The sequence below is a fragment of the Muntiacus reevesi genome, chromosome 1, assembly GCF_963930625.1.
Source record: "Muntiacus reevesi chromosome 1, mMunRee1.1, whole genome shotgun sequence".
Taxonomy (NCBI): domain Eukaryota; kingdom Metazoa; phylum Chordata; class Mammalia; order Artiodactyla; family Cervidae; genus Muntiacus; species Muntiacus reevesi.
In genome coordinates, this window is record NC_089249.1 from 230851973 (window position 1) to 230877958 (window position 25986).

General features: G+C 42.6%; 2 protein-coding genes across 2 annotated transcripts in view; one reads left to right on the forward strand and one right to left on the reverse strand.

The window, feature by feature from the left end:
- Positions 1-610: 610 nt before the first annotated feature.
- Positions 611-12032, reverse strand: GNPDA1 (glucosamine-6-phosphate deaminase 1). Its single transcript, XM_065918795.1, has 7 exons — positions 11984-12032; positions 10987-11116; positions 7631-7732; positions 5924-6106; positions 4775-4959; positions 2820-2994; positions 611-2145 (listed from the first exon to the last, which is right to left on the reverse strand). Exons 2-7 carry the CDS (start codon positions 11108-11110, stop codon positions 2045-2047), a joined length of 870 nt encoding a protein of 289 aa, XP_065774867.1. The 5' UTR covers positions 11111-11116; positions 11984-12032; the 3' UTR covers positions 611-2044.
- The window catches only part of LOC136158329 (uncharacterized), a 64184-nt gene continuing 50005 nt past the window's right edge, over positions 11808-25986 (forward strand). Inside the window, exons 1-2 of the mRNA XM_065920127.1 lie at positions 11808-12183; positions 12634-12747. Coding sequence (XP_065776199.1) covers positions 11808-12183; positions 12634-12747 — 490 coding nt within the window. The remainder of the gene's footprint in view (positions 12184-12633; positions 12748-25986) is intronic.

The window sequence follows — 25986 nt, forward strand, 5'->3', positions numbered from 1 at the left end:
GGTCACCTGGGCTGGGGTAGGATTAGGGAGCTGTGGGGGATGATGGAAGGGGCTATGGTGAGGAATTGTACAACTCCACAAACTTAATAAAAATCCTTGAATTTATATTTAAAACAAGTGAATCCTATGGGCGCATATATTAATAACAGTTGTTAAAAAAGTAAACCTGTCTCTCAACTTCTATTCATACCTCAGTTGGTTATGTTTACCCAAGATGTTCCACTGTATTGACTTTTAACTAAAAAAAACTTAAAACCTGTTTTCCGTACCTTGCAGTTGATACATCCCTCCTGGTCATAAGTCTGCCTTATTCTATTTAACAGGCATATATTCATTTGGATGTCAAGCAGAGCCAGAATCTGACCATTTATTGCTCATCTGTTCATTCCTACCATTTTTTCACACAGGCACTTCATTTTTGTGAAATATTTTGGTTATTTTCCTCTCTGGTGTTTGAAGAAGAGATCAACAGTTGCTGTGACTGTGACTTCCTGCTGAGCTGCTATGAGGAGTGAGTGTGATGCTTTACTCACTAGCTGTTCTCAAAACATAGAAATATCAACCCAGGTCAGCTTCTGACCTCTGGGGGAGGAAGTCCACAAATGACACATTTTACTTGAAAATACTGGATTTAATAGAAAATAGCACATTGTAAACAAGTCCATTGATCCATTAGCTTAAAACCGAATGGCAGCACAATCACGTATAAAAGCTAAAGGTAAAACACTGGTACCAAAAACAGCGCTTAAAGAAAGGCCTGAGCCAGGCTATGAAAGATCTTTCCCAGAAAAGAGGTGGCAGCAGCTTCCAACTGGCACAAAAACAGGGAGGAGGAGGCAGCATCCAAACCGTCAAGGCATAGAAGAGGAAAGAGCAGTAGACTCATTTTGTGATCAAGGAACAAAGGAGAAAGGGGCAAAAGCATTGTGTTTCCTGATGTTCTGGAAACATGAGGCCATGCCACAGGAGCCCACGAGGGTTAGAAGGATAGGGTATTTTATGTGGGGAAAGAATATTAGGCAACTTCAAAAGAAGTTGGTATGTTTTTGGCACTCAGCTCTTAGGGGTGTAGAACATGTCACTTGTGTGTTTCTAAATTCAACTGAGCTGCTTGCTGTGGCCCCATAACCTTGGCTGAATAGAACTTTGAATTTGACAGTGTCTGTTGCCCCTGTGGACCTCGTCCATGTGTATGAGAGGTTCCACAGTGAGACTGGAACAAAACACAGGACTCTGGTGGGGAAAATGTTCCGCCTTCCAGTGCTGGAAGGTCCCTGTGGAAGGGGAGTGTGACATGGGTGGGTCCCTTTAGGCTCTGAGTTTATCAGAAAAAGCCTTCTTTCTAGCCCCACCCACCCAAATCCTCCCTCAGAGTCCTCTGAGTTCAAGGAAGGACCAACTCAAAGAGTGGGGGTGGGGGGGGGAATGGGGAAAACACCCACCCAAATCCTCCCTCAGAGTCCTCTGAGTTCAAGGAAGGACCAACTCAAAGAGTGGGGGTGGGGGGGGGGAATGGGGAAAAGAAAGTAAGGGATAGTTTCCTTCCCATGGCCTCTGTTACTGACCAAAGGGACTGCTTCCTCATACTGATTTTAGTTTATTCCTTAATCTAAAACAGTGATTCTCAAATAAGGGGCAGGTCTGTTCAAGGGGGACTTTCAAGACTCTCCAAAGAGTCTATCCAATATATATAAGCCCTTAACTCCCTCCCAAGTTGAGAATCAGTGCACATAATGATAGAACTTACTGATGGGAATGTAGTATACATGTGAACAGTGTCAGAGACAGAACAAAAAGCTAAAAACCCCTAGTCAGTGGGGCAGACATAAAAATTATGGATTTTTTTTTTCCTGATTAAGAATAAGTTACAAACAAGTAGCTAAACTCCATGACCAAACTCCACGCTGCAGAGCCAAGAACAGTTCGCCCACTTATCTGGAGTAACCATACTAGATTAAAGAAATACAATTCTGTCATCCTGAAGACAATTTCCAGAAAGATCTGCCTGTCCCAATGAGGTACTTGATACCAGGATTAGCACAGACTAATCACTGTATGGTTTCTTAGAAGACTGGCTTTTCTCTATTTCTTTCTCTTTGATACTGTACAAGGGGTCCACCAATTTGTTATGAACAAGCATTAAACCTACAAAAAATTAGAACAAAAGTTGTTAATGCAGGTAGAGGCAGAGTTCCATTATCAACAGTAACGTCCAGGAGCTCTCAAATTTTGTCCTCATCATCATTTTTCTGTGGGCCCAAATGATAAACATCATAAGAATAGGAAAAGAATTTGTTATTCCTATTGAATGCTAGAATCCATGGGACTTTTATAAATTCAGTCTCTAGGACTAGTTGGCCATTATAAGTTGGCCATTTGTTCACCAAAGAACAAACTCCTATTTGCCTACTCAGTAAATGAGGATTTTCATGTTTGAAGCAGTGAGTGTCCTCTTTAAAGTAGAAGAAAAAAGATCTTCATGACAGTTCAGTGCCTTGACTAGAAGGAAAAGGCCTGTATGAGATCTGAAAAGATAAAAAACCTGAGGCTCAGTATCACTGCAAGGAGTTTACCAAATTACCCTAGAACTCCAACTTTCATTTCATTCTTTTCTCCTTCTCAGAGCAAGCAGGTCTCCAAAAATGGACCCTTACAGTCATGGATGGAAGAAAAAACTGTATTCTGAGAGGAGGGTTTGATTTTTTTTTTTTTAATCACAGTTATGAATTACAGTGGCCAGAGCATGCAAGCTAGATCCACTCTTCACTCCTGGCACATCTGAAGTTGGCTACCTACTCTCTGACCCACCTCACCCTCACCTTTGAAATACTTGACGGTCTTCACTTTCAACTCCAGGGTAGCATCCTCGTCACACACAAACACTGTGCGGGGATGCTGCTGGAAGGCAGACACGGTCCACATGTGGTTCACTCCCTCCTCGATGGCCTTGTACAGAGCAAATGCCTTGTGAGCGCCTGTGATGAGGATCATCACCTGGGGATCAGAAAACAAGCCTGTGATGGAGGAGAAAGAGCAGCAGAAAGTCTAGACACCTGAATTCTAGTCTGGCTACTCAAAATGATCGTAAGGACTGTTTTTATGTCATTGTAAGTCATTAGCACAGGGCACACTGTGCTCCACCCTCTATGTGCTTTATCATACAAGTAGCCTGAAGTGGGGAGCAGCAGTATCCCTACATTCTAGGATAAGGAAGTGGGTTCTGTGATGGGGGTTTAAGTAGCCTGCCCCAGGTCATTTCTAACCTAGAGTCCGTGCTCTTGACCACCACCCAATTGTGTCTTCTGGCACCTCTGATGACGTCTGTGAAAGTGCCCTGTGGACAGATGTGCCGTGCACACAGAGGCCCACACCTTATCCCAACTATTCTGACACTAGGTCCCAGGGCTTCTAGGCTGGGTGAGTTTTCAGTGACAAACTGAAAAAGAGGGGCCACAATCGGCACTGCCTACAAGGAGGCCTTGGAAGTGAGAGTTATCTGTATGGCTGCTAAAGTTGAATCCCAATAAGGCTGCCCCTAAGGTCACTTTTCAATTCAGAGTATTAGACCTGCTCATGTGACTTAAGAGTAATGCTTTTTGTCTAAGTAAAACAGGCACAGACTCCCCTCGACACTTAAAATATCAAGATATTAAGTGTTGGAAAGTGATTATAAATAGCTCTCCATACACCCTTTCATTGTAATTCACTTGTACCATGGAGTTGTGAGCAGGATCTACTGTTCCTTGCTTGAAAGATGAAAAAACAGAGGCAGAAAGAGAAATGTGACTCTTTGTTCAGGACACCAGAATTCATTTTTAAAAAGAGAATTTCCAGTCCCAGGTCCTTTCTGCACTTGCAGGAAGAGCCCTCAAACCACAGTATTTACCAAAACCAGCAAAATGACCTCCCTAGGTACTGATCAAGGTTTCCCAACAGGAATCTGCTGCCATTGATCATTTCACAAAAGCTCATTTTAGACAGAACCTTTTTCACTGATTTACTTGTTTGTGTACAGACTTGGGCAAGGAAAGTTGAAGCTAAAATTTCTGTAGCTGCTTCTCACTGAATATATCAGAAATGAAGAGAAAAAGCTTCTAATGAAAGTAAGGAAACTGGAATCACAAAAAATTCGAATGATACCCAGATTTCTATAGAAAGACTCACTAAATTCAGGTCAAGATACTATTTCCATCACACTTCTCCACATTTATGAATCTCTGCACACAGAGCTATAAGCACAAGCATCTTGCAGTTGCAGGAGGAGCTCCTTTCAAGCAGTGACTGACCGCCACCAACTGCAGGGAACCAGATGGCCCCCTCAGTGCCTGGGCAGGTACAAATTCATATTCTGACATTAGTGGTGCTGGGTAAGCAGAGACTAGGAGCCTGCGGCTTCCTGGGCAGTCACTGCTGAAAGGTTTTGCCTCACACGGGGAGGAACGGTTACTTCCAGAGAAGAAAGAGTACAGTGAAGGGTCTCAGTTGGGACTTTAGCCTTATTTATAAGGCTTATTTATAAGGTTATACGTACTTATTTATAAGGCTATAAGTACTTCATTTTTAATAAAAGTGAATTCAAGTAGTACTTGTATAGTTAAAATTAACAGCCTTATTTATAAGCCTTATTTATAAGGCTATACGTACTTATTTACAAGGCTATAAGTACTTCATTTTTAATAAAAGTGAATTCAGGTAGTACTTGTATTAAAATTAACAGCAAAAAGACAAGTCTAGCACCCCCAGTGAAAGGCCTGTGAACCCCTTGCACCCTTACCTCTCTAGCATCCATGACAGTGCCCACGCCCACCGTCAGGGCCATAGTGGGCACCTTGGCAAGATCTCCATCGAAGAACCTAGCATTGGCCAGGATGGTGTCCATGGCCAGCGTCTTCACACGGGTCCTAGACACCAGACTGGAGCCCGGCTCATTGAAGGCAATGTGTCCATCAGGGCCGATGCCTGCCCAAGAGAGACGGGGCAACCCTGTCGGTGCCAGGGATCCAAGACTTCAAGAATGGACAATCTCTCCTTCCTCACTTAGGGTCTGAAAAAAATCCTTGAAAACCATGTCTCTTACCTCATTCAGTTAAGGTACACTTTAAGCATCTGACCTTCCCCCCTTGTTTCTAGCTGAGGCATACACACACATTGTTAACTTGCTAACCCCCTCAGAAAGCTAAGGAGGAAGCAGTTCAAAAACCATCTGCTCCCCAGATCATCCAAGTGTAACTTTTCTCTCATCTGCCACTAGTCCTGGGTCCCACTGCTTGGACAGAGTCACACTGAATAAAACATATACAGGGCCTGGAAAGGGGCTGCCAGGTTTATAATATCTCAAAACATGAGCATTCCTAGCCTCTTCCTCCCCATTTTGAAGTAAATAAGGGTTAAATCTGGAGCAGTAAAAAACTGTTCAACTTCAGCCTCCCACCTCCACCCGCTGTGGGTGACTCCAGAGGCCATGACAGATGGAAGTGTAAGAGGGCAACTCAGGGTAGGGACACCCTAGGTCCCCACCCTCTCTCTGCTGCTCTGACTGGCTGACCCAAGGGTCACAAAACTCTGGGGTTCAATTGCTATTTCCAGTGTGCAGGGGTTGACAGTAGAGTCTTTTGGAACTACATGAGTCTGATTTTTAATGTTTGACTGATCAGCCAGTTCCCATGACTGATCCATAAAACTCTGTCTAGGGAACAGAGAGAATCTGAGTCTGAATCCAAATACCTCACTTTAGGCAAGACGTCGAAGAAGAGGAGATGCCCCATATCACAGTTTCTAAGCAGCAGGGGCTCCCACTCTGTGCCTTCCCTGTGACCCCTGTCACTGGCACAGAGAGGAAGCTGTTTGGGAGACAGGCATGGGTCTTGTCCTCCTCCTCATGTGTTCCAGCCACCCTGGACACCTGCTGCAGTGTCGCGCTCACCTCCAACAAACAGCTCAATCCCGCCCGCAGCCTTGATCTTCTCTTCAAAGGCATCACACTCAGCCTGCAGGTCAGCTGCATTCCCATCCAGGATGTGAGTGTTTTCTGGGTGGATGTCAATGTGCTTGAAGAAGTTGTTCCACATGAAGGAGTGGTAGCTCTCTGGGTGGTCTCGAGGAAGGCCTGTGGGGCCATGGCTGCACTCAGTCATGCCAAGCTGAGCCAGAGTCCACCTCCCAAAGATGCCAGGATACATCCTGACCCCCAGAGACACTTTCAGGGAAGAGCCTATCAGGGAGGCTGGAGCCCCAGCCCTCCTACCCCCAGCCACTCAGGATAGGCTGAGCTGGTATCCTTGTCTGCTCATGACCATGGGACTAGGCCCTCATTCTGATCTCCTTTCACAGAGGAATGCCCAGAGGCTGCAGGCCAGGGTCATTCTGGGCCTCTAGAGGTGGGCTAGCCTCCTGGGGGGTAAGGACTGGGTCCATCTAGGGAAGGAAGCAAGCATACCCCTTACCCTATACCTCCTACCCCACCATTCATTCCCAGTTACACCCTGCTCAGCCTGAACCCCAACTTGAACACCAGGTGGCTGGCGAGAATTAATTTCAGGGCTTCCCAAAGAGGATATTTTTCAGTCAAGAAGAATGTTTAAAATGCATGTTTCAGGGGCTGGGTATGGAGAAGGAAATGGCAATCCACTCCAGTATTCTTGCCTGGAGAATCCCATGGTTGGAGGAGCCTGGTAGGCTACAGTTCATGGGGTTGCTAAGAGTCAGACACGACTGAGTGACTCCACTGTCACTTTTCACTTTCATGCACTGGAGAAGGAAATGGCAACCCACTCCAGTATTCTTGCCTGGAGAATCCCAGGGATGGGGGAGCCTGGTGGGCTGCCGCCTATGGGGTCGCACAGAGTCGGACACGACTGAAGTGACTTAGCAGCAGCAGCAGGGGCTGGGGCTGGGGTGGGGAAATGGGTAGTTGATGTTTAATAGCTAGAGTTTTAGTTTTGCAAGATGAAGAGTTCTGGAAATTGGTTGCACAACAGTGTGAAAGTATATAATGCCGAACTGTACACAGAAAGACAGTTAAGATGGTAAGTTTTATGTTATGTGTAGTTTACCACACTTAAAAAAAAATGAATCTTTCAAGTGAAACCATTACAAGATGATGGTAGGTGGTACAGAGGGTGACAGGAGTCCAAGGTGCCACTTTTCATCAGTGGGAAGGACACCAGTCTCAGCTCCCCTCCCAGTATATGTGGCAGGAAGGGGACTGGAAGATGAACAGTAGAAAGTCCAGACACAGACACTGGAGGACACGCCCCAGCCATGGGACCCCAGATCCCACCTGCAGCCATTTGTTCCAGAAAGAAATGGCATGGAGTTGGGGAGGAGACAGGGGGAGCAATATGCTAAAGTTTATCAAGTGTCTGCTCTGTAAGTTTATCAAGTATCTGCTCTGTACAAGAAGCTTCCACATCTGTTACATCACTTAATGCTTACAGCCCAAAAAGTCAGCTTCATTAGCTTCATGTCATAGCTGAAGAAACCAAGGCCTGGAGGATATGGTATCACCAATTGAGCCTACCACCAAATGTCACTGGTTCCAAGATGTCCCCAATCCTCTCCTGGCTGATCTGTGAGGCGAGGAGTACGACTTTCCTGGAATCAGGTAAGACTGTGAAAGACAAAGACTCACCCACATACTCATCCATGTTGAAAGTCTTCACATACTTGAAGGACAGGTCTCCATTCTTATAGTATTCAATCAGTTTCTTGTAGCAGCCAAGTGGGGTGCTCCCTGCAAGAGAGGCCACAGCAATGAACCCCCTTCAGCCTCCCACTCCTAGAAGCCCAGAAGGCAACCAGGAATGAATGAGGGATGCTACACTAGGAATACCTGTCAGATCTGAAGTCCTACCTAATGCTCAATCCCAACTGCCATCCATTAAGTTGCTGGTTTAATAACCTATTTTCCCCCTAGACTGCAAGCTCCAGGAGGGCAGGGCTATGTTTGTCTTGTTCACTGCTGAATCCCTAGCACTTAAAACACTGATGATTGAAATGACTGTGATTAGCACCTGAGTGAATGTCAGACTTAATTACCAACACGATATTCCCTGAGCAACCAGTATGTGAGAGCTACATTATGGGCATGCAGAGAAGTGACAGACTCAGCAGCCACCCTGGAGAAGCTCACTGTCTAGGGGAGGGGTCACATTACACCACGTAGTGTCAGCTGTGGTACAGGCTAGCCTGTGGGTTCGGGGAGACTTCCCCTTGGAGGAGCAAACTCTTGTGTGCAGTCTCATTAAAAAGTCAGTCATAAACCCATAAAGAGGCAAGAGGACTGCTGTAGATTAAGAAACTAGATATGCATGAAGCCTGACTGGACATTGGATTAATTTTTTAAAAACTACAAATAATAAATGTGGACAATTAGAGGGAAAATTAATATACTTTGTGTATTAGATGACATAGTGAAATGATTTTTAATTTCCTTAGGTATGATAATAGTATTGTGGTTATATAAGAGAATGTCCTTATTCTGAGGAGTTATGTGCTAAAGGACTTAGAGATAAAAGACTTAGAGGATCTCTGGAGCTTTCAAGTCGCTTATAAGGAGTGTGTGTATGTATAGAGAGAGAACATGAGCCACAAGAGATGAAAGTAAATATGGCAAAATGTTAACAACTGGCGAATCCAGGTAAACGGTACCTATTCTTTCAGCTTTTCTGAATATGTGAAACTGCTAAAAATAAAAAGATGGAAAGAAAAAAGCCCCACCCAAACCAGGTCATTCTTTTCATAACCCACTAATAGCTTCTTATTTCACTCTGAATAATAACCAGTCCTAACAAAGGCTCTATATAACCTGGCCCCTGGCTGCCTCCCGCCTGCCTTAGGAATCCTGCTTCAAGCAGTTTCACCTCAGGGCCTTTGCACATGGGGTTTGTTCCCTTTGCCAACAATGCTATCCTACCAGTATCTGCACAGCTAACTCACCTCTTCAGGGCCTTTACTCAGAGACTTTCCCTGCCCCCATACCCAACACTGTAACTCCCACCCTTCCTGGACATTCCCTATCACTTTCCCTGCTTCATTTTCTCCTTCCCTCTTATCACCATCCAATCTACTCTGTATTTTGCTAATTCACTTGTTTATGATCTGTCTCTCCCACTATAATTTAAGCTTTAGGAAGGCAGGAATTTGTGTTCTTTTTATTCATTGCTGTATATCTGGCATCAAGAACAGTTTGGCATACAGCAGGTATTCGAAAAATATCTGCTGAATGAATGGCAGCAGCAACCCCATTCACACAAAATAACCAGCCTGGCCCTGTGACATGGTCTTAGCTATGCCTGAGCTACACAGCTTCCCTGTCCTCCCCCTGAACTTCGTCATGTCCATTTTCCAAACTTCTAGCCTTCCCATCAGTCCTGTGTGTTGTTGTTGATCAGACACTACATTGTGTCTGGCTCTTTGCGACCCCATGGACTGTAGCACACCAGCCTCTTCTGTCCTCCACTATCTACTGGAGTTTGCTCAAATTCATGTCCATTGAGTCAGTGATGCTATCTAACCATCTCATCCTCTGATGTCCTCTTCTCCTTTTGCCTTCAATCTTTCCCAGCATCAGGGTCTTTTCCAGTGAGTCAGCTCTTCACATCAGGTGGCCAAAGTACTGGAGCTTCAGCTTCAGCATCAGTCCTTTCAATGACTATTCAGGGTTGATTTCCTTTAGGACTGACTGGTTTGATCCTGTGAGCTCCCCATTTTCTAGCCAATAAATTCCTTTTCTTCTTAAATTAGCCAGAGTAGGTTTTGGTAGCTTCCACCCAAATCCCTGACTGGTGCTTCATCTAACAGAAGGAGTAGTCCAAGGAACCCACGTGGAAATGCTGTGCTAGTTCAAGTGTGATAGTAAGGAAGGAGCCAGGTCTTCGATGGCCCTGAATACCACTCTGAGGGACTGGATCTATTTTGCAAATGACAGGGCAATGGGGAGGGGTTTCAGCAGAAGCCCAGACTCCAATCTAGCCTGGCTGTACAGTTAGAAAACAGGATGTTAGTGTAGCCCCGTCCTAGTCTGAGATGTTAGTGGTTTCACATGCACCTGCATATACTGTTCCCATAAACCTCTCCAGCAGAGATGATGAAACTTCAGCTCACAGGCCAAATCTAGCACACTGCCTGCTTTTGTAGCATTCATAAATTAAAGGACAGTTTAAAAAACAAAAGAATATTATGACATATGAAAGTTATATATAAGCTCAAACTTCAGTGTTGGTAAAGTTTCACTGGCAGTCAGCCATGCTCATTTATGTATTGTCTATGGCTGCTTTTGAGCTACAAGGGCAGAGTTAAGTGGTTGCAGTGGAAACTGTATGGCCAATGAAGTGTAAAATATTTATTACTTGGCTGTATATAGAAAAAGCTTGAAGACTCACCCAGTAGTATCTGGGCCACTAAGGCAAATCCACCCCACCTCTGAAAGAAATAATCAGAACATTTGCCTTGATGAGCTAAAGTCAAAATATCCTCTGATAAAGGCAGCATTCTGATTTTTTCTCCAAAGAAATTGGGACTGTTTTTCACTTAGGTTCTATGTTTAATTAAGCCTTACAGAATTGCTTTGAGTGACTATCTTCTCAATTCTTCCAAAGACAGTGCTTAGTTACTAGTACTATAGGTGCAGAGAAGAGAAATTAATTCATTACATAAAATGTATGTCTTAAGGTATTAGGACTTAATCCTGTTAAGGGCACTTGGCTCCCAGGGCTGATTTAGAGAATATAGCCTAAAAATCAAAGTTTTTCATGCCTAACCAAGATCTCTTCTACTCCAGGATTCTTAAGGAGCAGGCAGCAACAAAACCAACCCCAGAGGAAGCTAGGTCCTCTGTTTTGTATGCCCAGGGCGCAGGGGAGTTGTTCACTCATAGGGACAGTACCTCAGAGCCCTCCTTGCAGTTCCTTGGCTGAATGAGCCTACCTACCTGGACCCTTGAGAGCCCCTAATGCCTTTGCCCACTCTCCCCATTCCACAACGCACCAGTAGGGAGCCCCAGGGTGAAGTACTTGTCTGGCCCTGGGTTAAACTGGATGATGCGGTTCCTGATGTATTTGGCCGCCCACTCACTGGCCTGAGAATAGTGGTCCAGGATGATGAGCTTCATCGTGTCCTGCAGAGGCAGGTGACAGAAAGAATCATTGGTAAGCCATAAGGAGAAAGGGGTGGAGGTGGTTGGGATGGAGGGGTAAGCCCCTAGGCTGAGCCAGGAAGAGGAACGCTCTTTCAGTTCACAGGAATATCAAAAAGCTGGGCCAAGTGGCTCCACCCACCCAGCAGGAGGCGCTGCTGCGGCACAGACCTGGGTTCTAATCTCGGTTCCTCTATTTATCACTGCAGGACCTCGGTTAAGGATCCAAGTTCTTTGAGCCTGTTTTTTCTTAACGTGAAAATGGGGACAACAGCGCATCTACCTGAGAAATTTCATGATGGTGAATATTAAATGAGAAAACGCCTGTAAACCACATAGTATTCAACATAATATGTTGGCTAGTATGTTGTAGCTCGACCCAGGCCCCCATTCCCCTTCTTGACGACGCTCACCTGGCTAGATGCTATGCTCTACCCTTGAACAACTCCTCACTAAACAGGTCACGGGATCATCTTGGATCACTAGAGTAGGTGGGGGACTGGAGAGGTGTGTTCTCTCAGTACCAGAGAGAGGCGCTCCTACCGGCCGGCCTTGCTTTGTGAATCCTGTTTCCACCAAAGAACTCAGGAATTAGGGCGTTTACTCCTCCCCCAGCACTGCGGTCAAATCAGAGTGGGAAGGCCCGAGGCTGAGGTGGCTGGCTCTGCGATTCATGGGGTTTTCCCCACGACCGAAGTTTTTCCTCCACCCCAATGGCAATCCCATCGCCCTCCCAGGGAGGAGGTCCAAGCAGATCGCTGGGAATCCCGGCCCCGAGGTACCAGAGGCTGGGCAGCGCCCGGACCCCGCCCGCGAAGAGCGTCCCTGCGGACCCCGCGCCCCACTTACGCGGATGCCTCCCGCGGCGGCTGCAGCGACTGCGCCGGCAGCCCCGCCCCGCGCGGGTCATGTGGCTGCAGGTCACGCGGTGGCGCGCTCGGTCTGCAGGGCTGATTCCGAGGGGCCGCGGCTCCGCCGAAGATTCTGCCCCGCGGGCCAGGGCCGCCTACTCTTATCTGAGTTCCGGGGCCGAGTAGTTCCGGGGCCGAGTAGGCCCGGGGGGCGGCGGAGGGGGTTGGTGGGAAACGGCACCTGGAGACTGGTTTGGAGGGAGAGAGAGACGGGAGGGGGATTCCAGCTTGCTCCCAGGGATGCAGTCCCCCGGGCGGGGGTTCTGGGACCAGGTTTTCAGTTTTGGGGGTGAGGCCGGGAAGGAAGAGCAGAATCGCTTCCTCTAGGGCTGAGCTTGGCTCCGACCTTTATTTTTTTAGATACCATTTCTTTACCTAGATAGTAGTGCTTTTTGTTTGTTTTCAATATAATTGGATTTTTTTCTGCCTCTAGGGGGGAAAAAAAGGTCAATCTTTGCAGCAGTATCAACTAGAGAAAAATATAAACTCTTGATCTCCTCTATTCCTCCATCCTGAGATAAATGTGTTAACAGTTTAGACTACATCCTCAGTAAATTTTCGTTAAGATCCTTATATTATATTTTACAGAAATGAGAACATACCGAACGGGCCATCCCAAGACAGCTGGGCGCCCATGTCTTGCAGTTCCCCTGACTCGGCTCGCCCCTTTCCTTTTGAGCCCCACTGCGGCTCCATCCTCTGGTGAGACCCTGATGAGCTCGGACTGTGCAGCTAACACAAGTTCTGGGTACTTGTTCTTTGGCTTCACTGTTGGTGCAGGGTTTTTTTGTTTGTTTTGCTTTATTTATTTTTTAAATTTAATTAGAAATCTCATCTCAGCCTGAGGATTGCAGATGTTTCTCATTGAGGTTCCCACCCCATCTCCAAACACTTATTATTTTAGATAATAAGCTAAAGAGTCGGACACGACTGAGCGACTGAACTGAACTGAGTCAGCAGCTAGTCAGTTGCCTGATAGGTCCAGGAAGTGACCTTAATTGGGCCTGTTTCCCCACAGTTGGGCTTCTTTCATAGCTCAGTCCTTAAAAAATCTGCCTGCAATGCAGAAGACCCAGGTTCAATCCCTGGATCAGGAAGATCCCCTGGAGAAGGAAATGGCAACCAACTCTAGTATTCTTGCCTGGACAGTCCTGTGGACAGAGGAGCCTGGTGGGCTATAGTCCATGGGATCGCAGGAGTCAGACATAATTTAGCAACTAAGCCACCACCACCACCCCAGAGTTACTCTTTCTGTAGGGAACCAGTGCAGGTGTCTGTTAACTCTGGAGACTCTGGAGTCCGCATGGGGACTAATCAGAAAGGCCTGGGTTTGAATTCTGTTCTTCCCAAATTCCACTTCTTGAGTGAGTGACTCGAACCAATGACTCCCCTTCCCCAATTCTTAATTTTCTTCTCTGGAACTTGGGAATTGAGTGGAAATTAAGTAATACTGACCTCATGTGGCTATTGTGAGCATTAAATGAAAAACAGTGAGCCCTCCATGTCCATGTTTCCACATGCACAAATTCAACCAAACTTGGATAGAAAATATTCAAAAAATAATTTCTAAAAGTTCCTAAAAAGCAAAACTTGTGTTTTTCTGTGTGCCCGGCAACTGTTTACATAATATTTAGGTTGTCTTAGGAATTATAAATTATCTAGAGGTGATTAAAATATATAGGAGTTTGTATATAGGTTATATGCAAATACTGTGTCATTTTATGTAAGAGACGAGCTGGTGTGGATTTTGGTATTTGTGGGGGTCCTTGAAGCAATCCCCTGGGAAACCGGTGGCTGACTATATTATCATAGACCCATGATACCCCTTATTTCCTCCTCCCCTCCTTACAGAGCTCTGAAATAATCTCTAATCTAACCTTCTGCCCTCCTCAGGCTCCGCCCGCTCCATGCCTGGGTTTAAACTGTTACCCATACTCATCCTTCCATCCTCTTGTTTTGGAACTAAAGTTGTCTAATTAAAAGAATTGTGAGTGCGCCCCTCACCCCACTTTTTTTGTTTGTGAGTTCACCTGTATAGTCTCTGCGCCTTTTCGTTTCTTCCTGTCATGAAGGCAGTTGTGATGCCTGGTGCTAGGGAAACCATATTATAACTGTGAGGCAATGAGCATGAAGTCTAGCTTGGAGGATAGAAAGAACTTAAGTCTTTGATATTTGACAAGTGCTAGACCTCCTACTCCTGACCTCCTCTAAGGAAATAATAAATACCTGTGTGGGATATTTATTTAAGCCACTGCTGGTGGAGTTTTCTGTGACTTAAGATCAAAAACATGATTCACTGTTATAGCAGATGACTCAAGTCAGAAGAAAGGAGACACCTTTCTTCTGTATGAATCTTTCTGCTAATAAAATCCAGGGAAGTTTAGAGCTGTCAGTGAGGGATGTAGAACCAATAGAAAACAGACACAAAGCCCGGTTGACATCAGTTGAACTGTCTAGATCTAACCATATCCGAAGCCAAATATACTCTGTTGGGTTTAAGTTGGGTGAATGACTGAATACAAAAATAAATATCTTTTTCCCCCTGAGGCTAGTTATGGGATACTCTGGAAGAATTTTGAGCTATCTATTGCTGCATAACAGATTATCCCAAAACTTAGTGACTGAAAACAATAATTACAATAAGGGCTAAAAAGAAATGTGCTATCAAGTCATGAGACCTGGAGGAAACTTAAAATGTGTGTTATTGAAAAGACTATATATCATAATATTCCTTTTATTCCTTTTTCTTTTCTGATTGCTGTGGCTAAAACTTCCAAAACTATGTTGAATAGTAGTGGTGAGAGTGGGCACCCTTCTCTTGTTCCTGACTTTAGGGGAAATGCTTTCAGTTTTTTGCCATTAAGGATAATGTTTGCTGTGGGTTTATCATATATGGCTTTTATTATGTTGAGGTATGTTCCTTCTGTACCTGCTTTCTGGAAAGCTTTTATCATAAATGGGTATTGAATTTTGTCAAAGGCTTTCTCTGCATCTATTGAGATAATCATATGGTTTTTATCTTTCAGTTTGTTAATGTGGTGTATCACATTGACTGATTTGCAAATATTGAAGAATCCTTGCATCCCTGGGATAAAGCCCATTTGGCCATGATGTATGATCTTTTTAATTCTGATGATCTGTTTAATTCTGTATGATCTTTTGGATTCTGTTTGCTAGAATTTTGTTGAGGATTTTTGCATATTATTATAATATTCCAACCATAGGATTTTCTGGAAAAGGCAGAAGTATGAAGACAATAAAAAAGATAGTTTCCAGGAATTAACAGGAAACAATGGAAACAACAAGGGAGGCTGGGATGAATGGGTGGAGTACAGAGATTATAGGGTAGTGAAAATATTCTATGTGACACTGTGGTGATGGATACGTGTCCTTCATTGTACTTTTGTCTAAACCCTTGTAATGTACAAGAGTGAACTCTGATGTAAACCGGACTTTGGGTGATTATAATGTGTAGGTTCATCACTTGTTACAAGTGCACCACTCCACTTTGATCAGTAGTATATTGAATGAAGTCTTATGAGAGACCCTGGACCAGAATCACTCAGCTAAGTCAATCTTGAATTCCTGACCCACAGAAGCTGTGAGGAAATAAGCATTTGTTGTTTAAAACTGCTGCATTATGAAGTAATTTGTTATGCTGCAGTAGATATCTAACACACTCAGGAAAATTCCATAGGTGGATAGATGTTGAGCAAGAGATCCAACCCCTGTTTTCTCTCCCCCGTGCCTGGAGGTGCATCGGCTGACCCACCAATGACTCTCCATTCCTCAGACCACACCTTCCCACATTGTGCTGCCTTCTGCTATGTTTGTGAATCCCCTGCCAAGACTTCTGCTGTTACTTGCTGTCTTTTCATTATCTGAGGCCATGTCTTAATCTCTATTTCCTCTAGCTCTTTCTCACTTTCTTTCTGATCTCACAACTTTCTCACTGATCTTTGCATTTCCCATACCACCTAGCTCAGTACCTTGCATATAAAAGTCAAAACTCCACATGTTTCAGAGCATTGTCTGTGGAGCCCAGTGGGTTCAGATACTAGATCAGCTACTTATTAGCTGGGACGTTTTCTTAATCTCTGTGCCTCCGTTTCCTCAACTGTGAAGTAGGGAAAGTCATGGTAACTACTTCATAGGGTTATCATGTGGTTTAAAATAGATTGTCACATGTAAAGCATTTGGAACTATGCCTGAACATGGCAGCTGCTCCATAAATAGCACTTATTAGGTTGAATCATACAAAAATTGTCATTTTTATGGATTAGGAACCAAATACTGTCCATTTTACAGTTTAATTCCATATTATTGTTGTTGTTGTTCTTTCACCAGAGTTATATTGAGAGAAACAGTCTGGTGACCAAAAGCAACTAGAATTGTTGTTAAGGTCTCTAGAGGAATATCAAAGACAATCCAAATCAGAACTCAGAGCACCTTTTAAAATTCTCCTTGCCTCATTCCTTTTACTGCTAACCAGGAAACCTTTTTCCACTGCTCATTCTAAATTCCTAACTAAAAAAATCTGCCCCAACACCCCATCACACATAACCAGCCAAAGCAGGTGACTGCCTCACCCTTCCTTCAACATCCATTCTCCTTTTCCTTACAGTAAATTTCTGTCTTTTTTGATGCAGATACCAGAGTTTGGCTTCCCAGTTATTCTCTTTTCCTCTCTCTCTCATTCCAAAAACCCAGATATGATACTCCCAAAAACTGGCTTCCTAGAGAGCAGGTGAGAGGGGAGCGACTAAGAAGGCAAACGCAAAATTCCTTTTTCTCTGTTTTAAAAAGTCTGTTTATGGTAAAAACAGCATAGAGTTTACCATCTTAATTATTTTTAAGTGTTCAGTTCAGTATGGTTAGTACACTCATGTTTTACAACTCATCTATCCAGCTCTTTCATCTTGCAAAACTGAAACTGCATACCCATTAGACAACAGCTCCCCATTTCCTCCTGCCCTGAGCCCATGCAGCCACTACTTTCTGTCTCTACCAATTTGTTTACTCTTGTTCCCTCATATACAAAGAATTATATGGCATTTGACTTTTTGCAACTGACTTATTTCACTTAGCATATGTTCTCTAGTTCCATCCACATTGTAGCATGTGTCAGAATGTCCTTCTTTTAAAAGATTGAAAATTATTCCATTGTGTGTGTGTGTTGTGTATATACACATATATACATACATATCTTTTAATCTGTTCATCTGCCCAGGTACACTGGGTTGCTTCTACCTCTTGGCTATTGCAGAATTCCTTTTAAGCGAAGAAATGTGAACAAGTTTAGTAATTTCAGGCTCTTTCACAAGGGGGTGACAGTATAATAAGCTGCATGATTGTGTGGTTCAGATATTAGATGGGACAGCAGCTCAGAGTCCCAAGAAAGCCACGAAGATCAAAGCCGGAGAGACCTGGGGCATATCCACGAATGCAGGCCAGAGCCACTGTTTGACTTTGATTCCCAGCTCTACCACTTACCGATTGTAACTTTTGGGAAGTCACTTAATTTCTTTCTGCTTAATTGCTTCATCCATAAAATAGGAAAAATAACACCTGCCTTATGGTATGTACTAAGATTGCCAAGAGTAGTTACCTCAGGGAGGAATATATGATTTAATACATGTAAGGCACTTAGAACAGTGCCTGGCACTGAGTTAGCTGTCACTAAGGTATCATTATTACTAGAGTTTTGAGATGGGCCTTGAAAGAGAGTTAGGATTTGGTCACTGAATAGGAGGAGGGTGGCATTGTAGACAGGGATGATCAGAAACAGGAAGCCACAGAGGCTGGAGGAATAGTGTTTCCAGATTTAAGAAATATAAACAGGATACCCAGTTAAATTTGAATCATTTCTACTTTCTTATGCATATATACTTTGAGATAAAAGAAAATCCTCCTTGAGATATACTTATTCTAAAAGCATTTTTTTTTTTTTTTTGGCTGCACCGTCTTTGTTGCTGTGTGGGGCTTTCTGTAGTAGCAGGGACTGGGGGCTACTTTCTAGTTGTGATGCATGGTCTTCTCATCGTAGTGGGTTCTCTTATTGCAGAGCACAGACTCTAACTGCATGGGCTTTAGCAGTTGCAGCATGTGAGCTCCATAGTTGTGACTTTAGTTTTTTCTTGGCATGTGGAATCCTGGACCAGAGATCGAACCCATGTCCCCTACATTGGTAGGCGGATTCTTACCTCCTGTACCACCAGATAAGTGTCTCTAAAAGCATATTTTTGTTTATCTGAAATAAATTGCATCCAAATTAGAGACCTCTTTCTTTCTTTATATTTCCCTGGTGATTTGGCTCTTGTTTGTTTTTTATTTTTTTTTTTATTTGGCTCTTAGTAGCTCGTTGTTTTGCAGGATTTTCTTATAAAATTCCCAAAAGTGACAGTCTATATATGTTTCATTTACATTTATAAAATTTTACATATTTATTTTTGGCTCTCCTGGGTCTTCATTGATGCGCTCTGGCTTTCTGTAGTTGCAGCAAGCAGGGGCTGCTCTTTCATTGTGGTGCATCAGCTTCTCTTGTGGAGCATGGGTTCTAGGTGCTCTCACTTCAGTTGTTGCAGGAAGCAGGCTTGGTTGCCCTGCAGCATGTGGGATTGGCAGGTGGATTCTTAACCACTGGACCACCAGGGAACTCCTGTTTACATTTTAACATGATTTCCTTAGTGGTCACAACCAAGTTAACTTGTCCTTGGCCATTGAACTTTCGCTAAGGAGAAATCATGCTCAGTGTAATGTAAACACAATTATAAATTTAGTTAAAATAGCCAGCATTGAAGATAAAATTGTTCTGTTGTGTCAATAGAAATATATATTTTGGTGAACCACAGCTTCATGATAAAAATGATGTGTTTACTAAATTAGCAATGATCTTGGAATTGGTTGTCACTCACATGTAATTTATCTTTTTTTAAGAGGGAAAATATTTTGGATTTTTAAAATTTTTTAAATTAAATTAAATTAATTCATGCTTTTGTTGTGCAGATTGTGGGTATCTTAGTTCCCTGACCTGTGATCGAACTCATGCCCCCTGCAGTGGAAGCACGGGGTCTTAACAACTGAACCGCCAAGGAAGTCCTTCCCTTTACTTTTATACTGGAGTATAGTTGATTTATAATGCTGTGTTAGTTTCAGGTGTATGATTTACAATGTTGTGTTAGTTTCAGTTGTAGAGAATAGTGGTTCAGTTATACGTATACATATATTCATTCTTTTTCAGATTATTTTCCCATATAGGTAATTACAGAGTATTGAGTAGAGTTCCATGTGCTATACAATAGGTCCTTGTTGATTATGTTTTATATATAGTAGTGTGTACATGTTGAGTTTGTTTGGTTATGAAGTACAATTGACCTACAACACTGTGTTAGCTCCTGGTACACAACATAGTGATTTGATACTTCTGTATGTTACAAAATGATCACCACAATAACTCTAGTTACCATCTGTCACCATATAAAGATATTACATTATTATTGATTATATTCCTCACACTGTACATTTCATATTTCATATTTCTTATTTTGTAACTGGAAGTTTATACCTCTTAATCTCCCTCACCTATATCTCTCATTCTCTCACCTCTCTCTGCTCTGGCAATCACCTTTTGTTCTTTGTGTCTATGACTGTTTGTTTTGCTAAGTGTGTTCATTTGTTTTACTTTTAGATTACAATTCTACATATAAGTGAAATCATACAGTATTTGTTTTTCTCCATCTGAAGTAGCATAATGCCCTCCAGGTCCATCCATATTGTCACCAATGGCAAGATTTCATTCTTTTCTTATGCTTGAATAATATCCATTATATATACATATATACCACAAATTCTTTATCCATTTATCTGTCAGTAGGCACTTAGATTGCTTCCGGATCATTGTGGTTTTGGTTAGTATTATTAACTTTTTAATATATATGCAAAAACTACATATATTTAATGTATATATTTGATGAGTATGTATGGGCATATGCATTCCCTGGGGAACAGTCACCACAATTAATAGATTTATCCATCACCTCCAAAAATTTCCTGTGTCCCTTTGGTTTTAGTGTGCATGTGATTAACTTAACTCGGTAAGACTGTCGCAAAAAATTGCTACTGTTTTTGAAGTCTCATCTGGAAGGCATTCTATTTGCAATTGCCTTATATACAAGTTTTTCTCATGAGAAAAATATTGCACAAAACAAAAATAATTTCTGCACTGTGATTCTTTGCATTTGGTTCTGCCATAAAAGGGGGCTTCCCAGGTGGTGCTAGTGGTAAAGAACCTTCCTGCCAATGCAGGAGATATAGAGATGCCAGTTTGATCCCCAGGCTGGGAAGGTCCCCTGGAGAAGGAAATGGCAACTACTCCAGTATTCTTGCCTGGAAAATCCCATGGACAAGAGCTTGGTAAGTTACAGTCATGGGGTTGCAAATGGTCAGACACGACTTAGCAAGTAAACCATCATCACCACCACCACAAATATACACAAAAATAGATATCTGATGATGTGTTAATATTCAAAATATATAAGGAACTCATACAACTAAATAGCAAAAAAGCCTGAAACAATCCCATATAAAAAATGGGTAGAGGATCTGAATAGATTTTTTCTAAATAAGATACAGATGGCCAATAGGTACATGAAAAGATACTCAATACCACTAAATCATCAGGAAATGCAAATCAAAACCACAATGAGGTATCATCTCACACCCGACAGAATGGCTGTTATGGTAGGAAACAACAAATGTTATCGAGACTGTGGAGAAAAGGGAATCCTGCGCTGTTTGTGGTAATGTAAACTGGTGCAACTATTATGGAAATCAGTATGGAAGTTCCTCAAAAAATAAAAAAAATAGAACTGCCATATGATCCCGCAGTTCCACTCCAAGGTATTTATTTGAAGACAATGAAAACACTAATTCAAACAGATGTATGCAACCCTGTGTTCACTGCAGCATTACTTACAGCAGGCAAGATATAGAAACAACCTGTGTGTCCATCAATGGATGAATAAAGATGATGCAGCATAGATTACACAATGGAACATTATTCAGTCATAAAAAGAATGAAATCTTGCCATTGGCAACAAAATGGATGGACCTTGAGGGCATTATGCTAACTGAAATAAAACAAAGACAAAATAGCCTATGACACATACTTAAAACAACAAAAAACCAGGCTCACAGACATAGAGCACAGATTGGTGGTTGCCAATCTGTGAAGGAGTGAAGGATTAAGGATTAAGGAATAAGGTGAAGGAGTAAGGATTAAGAGAAATGGGTGAAAAGGGCCAACAAGTACAAGTTTCTAGCAATAAAGTAAATAAGTCATGGAGATGTAATGTAAAGCCTGATGACTTTAAGCTTTATCGCATATTTGAAACTTGCTAAGAGTAAATCTGAAAAGCCCTCATCACAAGAAAGAAATTTTTCTAACTGTATGGTGACAGTTGTTGACTAGACTTGTGGTGATCATTTAGCAATATTTACAGATAGCAAATATTATGTTGTTCACCTGAAACTAATGTTCTATGTCTCTTATACCTCAAGAAAAAAAATATTTCTGGAGGGTTGAAAAAAGTAATAAAAACCACTGCAAGAATCAGAGATTGATAATCTCACAGCTGTGACAGACTACATCTGTCATTCACAGGTTCAAACTCTCACTATAAACAGCTGGCTCTAACTGTTAAAAGGGCTGCAAAACTGCAAACTAACATACATTGAATTTAACGTCTGATGATTTTTTTTTTAAGGTGAACTTCCTGTTTGCCTGAAAGTGGGAACTGCACTTTTAAGGCAAGGTCCCTCCAGCAAAGCCGGAGCTGATTCTATGAAAGCGCCTGGGAAGCCTGGGAGCGGGGTCTGGTGGATTTTCAAAAGAGAAAGTATTTAGGGATGTAAGGACTTTTCAGCTGTGTTAATGTATCCGTGGAGCAAGGCTGCCTTTGGCTGGCTGGCTTTCCAGAAAGGTCCTGGGAGTGAGACGCTTGCTGATTGGCTGTTGTCTAACATGGACGCTGTCACTGATTGGTTGGCTTTTGGAGGCTTGGGGCAGGCCTGAATTTGCTTACAAGCAGAAGCATAGTTACTGAAGTTAGGGTGTCGCTGACTGGCTGGTTTTGAGGAAAAAAAAAAAAAAAATCACTGTTTCTTATTAACGGTGGTTACTGTTCACGGCATGGGGCTATGGCCAAAGAACAGTGTTCTCCTTTCCTGAATGTGCAAATAAATACATTTAATTCTCAGTGACGCCTTTCATTTCCCTCCACCAAACCTGCAGGAGATCATAAGAGGTTGCCCGAATCTTTATTTGTGGAGATAACGTTTTTCAGCTGGTGTTGCCATTTAAGTGATTCAAGCACCAGTTACTGTGGAGAAAAAATAGCTCTGATGTATTTTTGTACTTTATTGGAAAAAGCTGAATACAAGACATTCAGGGTGTCCAGGACAAAGTAATGAACACATCCTGTCTGTATAGGCAACCGTATAAGCAAAGTGCTCAGGGAAGAGGAGGAAGCCACACCTCATCAGAAGGAAGTTGAATTCTCATTTCCTTCCCGAAAAGCATTCATTGTAGCCTGCTTGTTAAAGGAAAATACTGGAAACAGCCTAAATATTAATCAGTTGTGAAGTGCTGGATAAATCTTTGGATACTTTTTAGATGGAATACAGTGCAACCATTAAAATGAGATCAAGTTCCATGAACTAATATGAATACTATCATGATAGCTAATTTTTGAAAAGAAAACAAGATGTGATGATTAGGGTATCACTTTCTTAGATAGTTGCAAGGATTCCTCAGAGAAGCTATTCAGACCTATAGTTGTATTTCTGGGAAGACTTTTTTTTTTTTTTTTTTTGTCTTTTGGAAAAAAGGATTTAATTTCCTTAATAAATATTATGGTATTCAAAAAAGAAAACAAGATGCCAACTCCTTGTAAGGTATCATTTATGGTAGAGTATGCGTGGGCGTTATAGAAGGAGGAATAAGTATATGTTCCTATATGAGCATCCTGTCTCTGGAAGGGTATATAGGAAACATGATGATCTTGGAGGAGAAAAACTGAAAGGCTGAGAGACTGAAGGGCAGGGAGCAGAAGAGACTTCCTTTTCATGGCATATCCTTTTATATATTAAACACTTTAAATTATTTTTGAAATAATTACTTTTTAAATATCAAATGTATGACCTGTGAGAGGCACAGGTTTGATATGTTTAGGGTGTGGACAGGATGTTTTTTGAGCCTAGTGACCCATCTGGACCAGGGTGGACATCTGAGGTTGGCCAACCAGTTGTGTGGGATGTCTCCCACAGCTCCAAATCTCCACATCACAGAGCACAGGAAATAGCCTGAGGCTGGGAGTGGAGCAGTGTCATCCCACGTAGCAAATGACAGAAACAGAGCTAACAATAAGTGCACTAAATTACCCAGGCAGCCAAAGGGAACAGGAACCGCTCTAATGATTCTGTGTCGGACTCACTTCCTGGGAGTTCTCCACTGCTGATGGAGATAAAAACCAGGAAGGGTCCTACAGAACATATTTGGAATTTCATTGCTGAAGATGTCTTCTCTAGGGAATCAGTCTGCTCTGAGGAGAATAGCTCCTTTCCTGGCAGAAACATCTCTGTAGCATAAAATGTATTAGAGAGCAAGTATGATGAAAACTTGAAAATGGAGGGGTTGGAAGCAGTGAACTCAATTCTAGGAGACCATCATCATCATTATAGCAGCTGATATTTACTGGGCATTTATCATGTCCTAGGAATTGTTCAAGTGCTTTGCATGCATTATTATCTCACTTAGTCCTTAAAATAACCCTACCAAACCAGGCTTCAGCAGTACATGAACCGTGAACTTCCAGATGTTCAAGCTGGTTTTAGAAAAGGCAGAGGAACCAGAGATCAAATTGCCAGCATCCACTGGATCATCGAAAAAGCAAGAGAATTCCAGAAAAACATCTATTTCTGCTTTATTGATTATGCCAAAGCCTTTGTGTGGGTCACAATAAACTGTGGAAAATTCTGAAAGAGATGGGAATACCAGACCACCTGACCTGCCTCTTGAGAAATTTGTATGCAGGTCAGGAAGCAATTTAGAACTGGACATGGAACAATAGACTGGTTCCAAATCAGAAAAGGAGTACATCAAGGCTATGTATTGTCACCCTACTTATTTAACTTATATGCAGAGTACATCATGAGAAATGCTGGGCTGGAGGAAGCACAGGCTGGAATCAAGATTGGCGGGAGAAACATCAATAACCTCAGATATGCAGATGACACCACCCTTATGGCAGAAAGTGAAGAAGAACTAAAGAGCCTCTTGATGAAAGTGAAAGAGGAGAGTGAAAAAGTTGGCTTAAAGCTCAACATTCAGAAAACTAAGATCATGGCATCTGGTCCCGTCACTTCATGGCAAATAGATGGGGAAACAGTGGAAACAGTGGCTAACTTTATTTTGGGGGGCTCCAAAATTACTGCAGATGGTGACTGCAGCCATGAAATTAAAAGACGCTTACTCCTTGGAAGGAAAGTTATGACCAACCTAGACAACATATTAAAAAACAGAGACATTACTTTGCCAACTAAGGTCCATCTAGTCAAGGTTATGGTTTTTCCAGTAGTCATGTATGGATATGAGAGTTGGACTATAAAGAAAGCTGAGCACCAAAGAATTGATGCTTTTGAACTGTGGTGTTGGAGAAGACTCTTGAGAGTCCCTTGGTCTGCAAGGAGATCCAACCAGTCCATCCTAAAGGAGATCAGTCCTGGGTGTTCATTGGAAGGACTGATGTTGAAGCTGAAACTCCAATACTTTGGCCACCTGATGTGAAGAGCTGACTCATTGGAAAAGACCCTGATGCTGGGAAAGATTGAGGGCAGGAGAAGAAGGGGATGGCAGAGGATGAGATGGTTGGATGGCATCACCGACTCAATGGACATGGGTTTGGGTAAACCCCAGGAGTTGGTGATGGACAGGGAGGCCTGGTGTGCTGCAGTTCATGGGGTCGCAAAGAGTCAGACATGACTGAGCGTCTGAACTGAACTGAACTGAACGAGGTAGATACTCTTATTCCAGTTTTACTGATGAGAAGACCAGCATCCAGAGGTTTAGAAATTCACCCAAGTTCATGACGTAAGTACTTGATCTGGGGTTTGAATTGAGGCTGTCTGTACTCCAGCTGTTTGACCATACTTCCTCCAAAAGAGGACTTCTCCATCACATGAACAGCATCAAGCATAAGTGTCTTGGGAAACATTTGGTGTTCCTGAGTGTCTGCATAGCTCCTGGAATATGACTTTTTTTTTAAATTTAGGTAAAATTCACATAACAAAATTAACCGTGTTAAAGTGAACAATTCAGTGGCATTTAGAACACTCATCTTGTTATGTAATCATCACCTCTATTTAGTTCCAAAACATTTTCATCCCCCCAAAAGGAAACTCCCTACCCATGAAGCAGTTTTTCTCCATTTCCTCCTCCCCTCGACCCTGAAAACCCCCAACTCTTGTGTTCTATCTCTGTGAATTTATGTATTCTGGCTATTTCATATAAGTCAAATCATACAGTATACGACCTTTGGTGTGTGGTGTCTTTCCTGTAACATATATGTTCAAGGTTTATTCACGTAACATGTCAGTGCTTCATTTCTCTTTATGGCAAAATAACAGATTCCTTGTATGCATCTGCCAGTTTGTTTACCCATTCATTCATTGATGGATATTTGGGCTGTTTCCTTCTTGTGGCTATAGTGCAGCCGTGAACATGTGTGTACATGTGCTCATTTGGGTAGGGTTGTCAGGTCTTTGGGTATATACCTAGGAGTGGATTGCTGGGACATATGGTAATCCTGCTTAGCTCTTAGAGGACCTGCCAAATCATGGTGTGATGTTTTGAAATTAGAATATTTCCTTGGTATCTTGGAATTT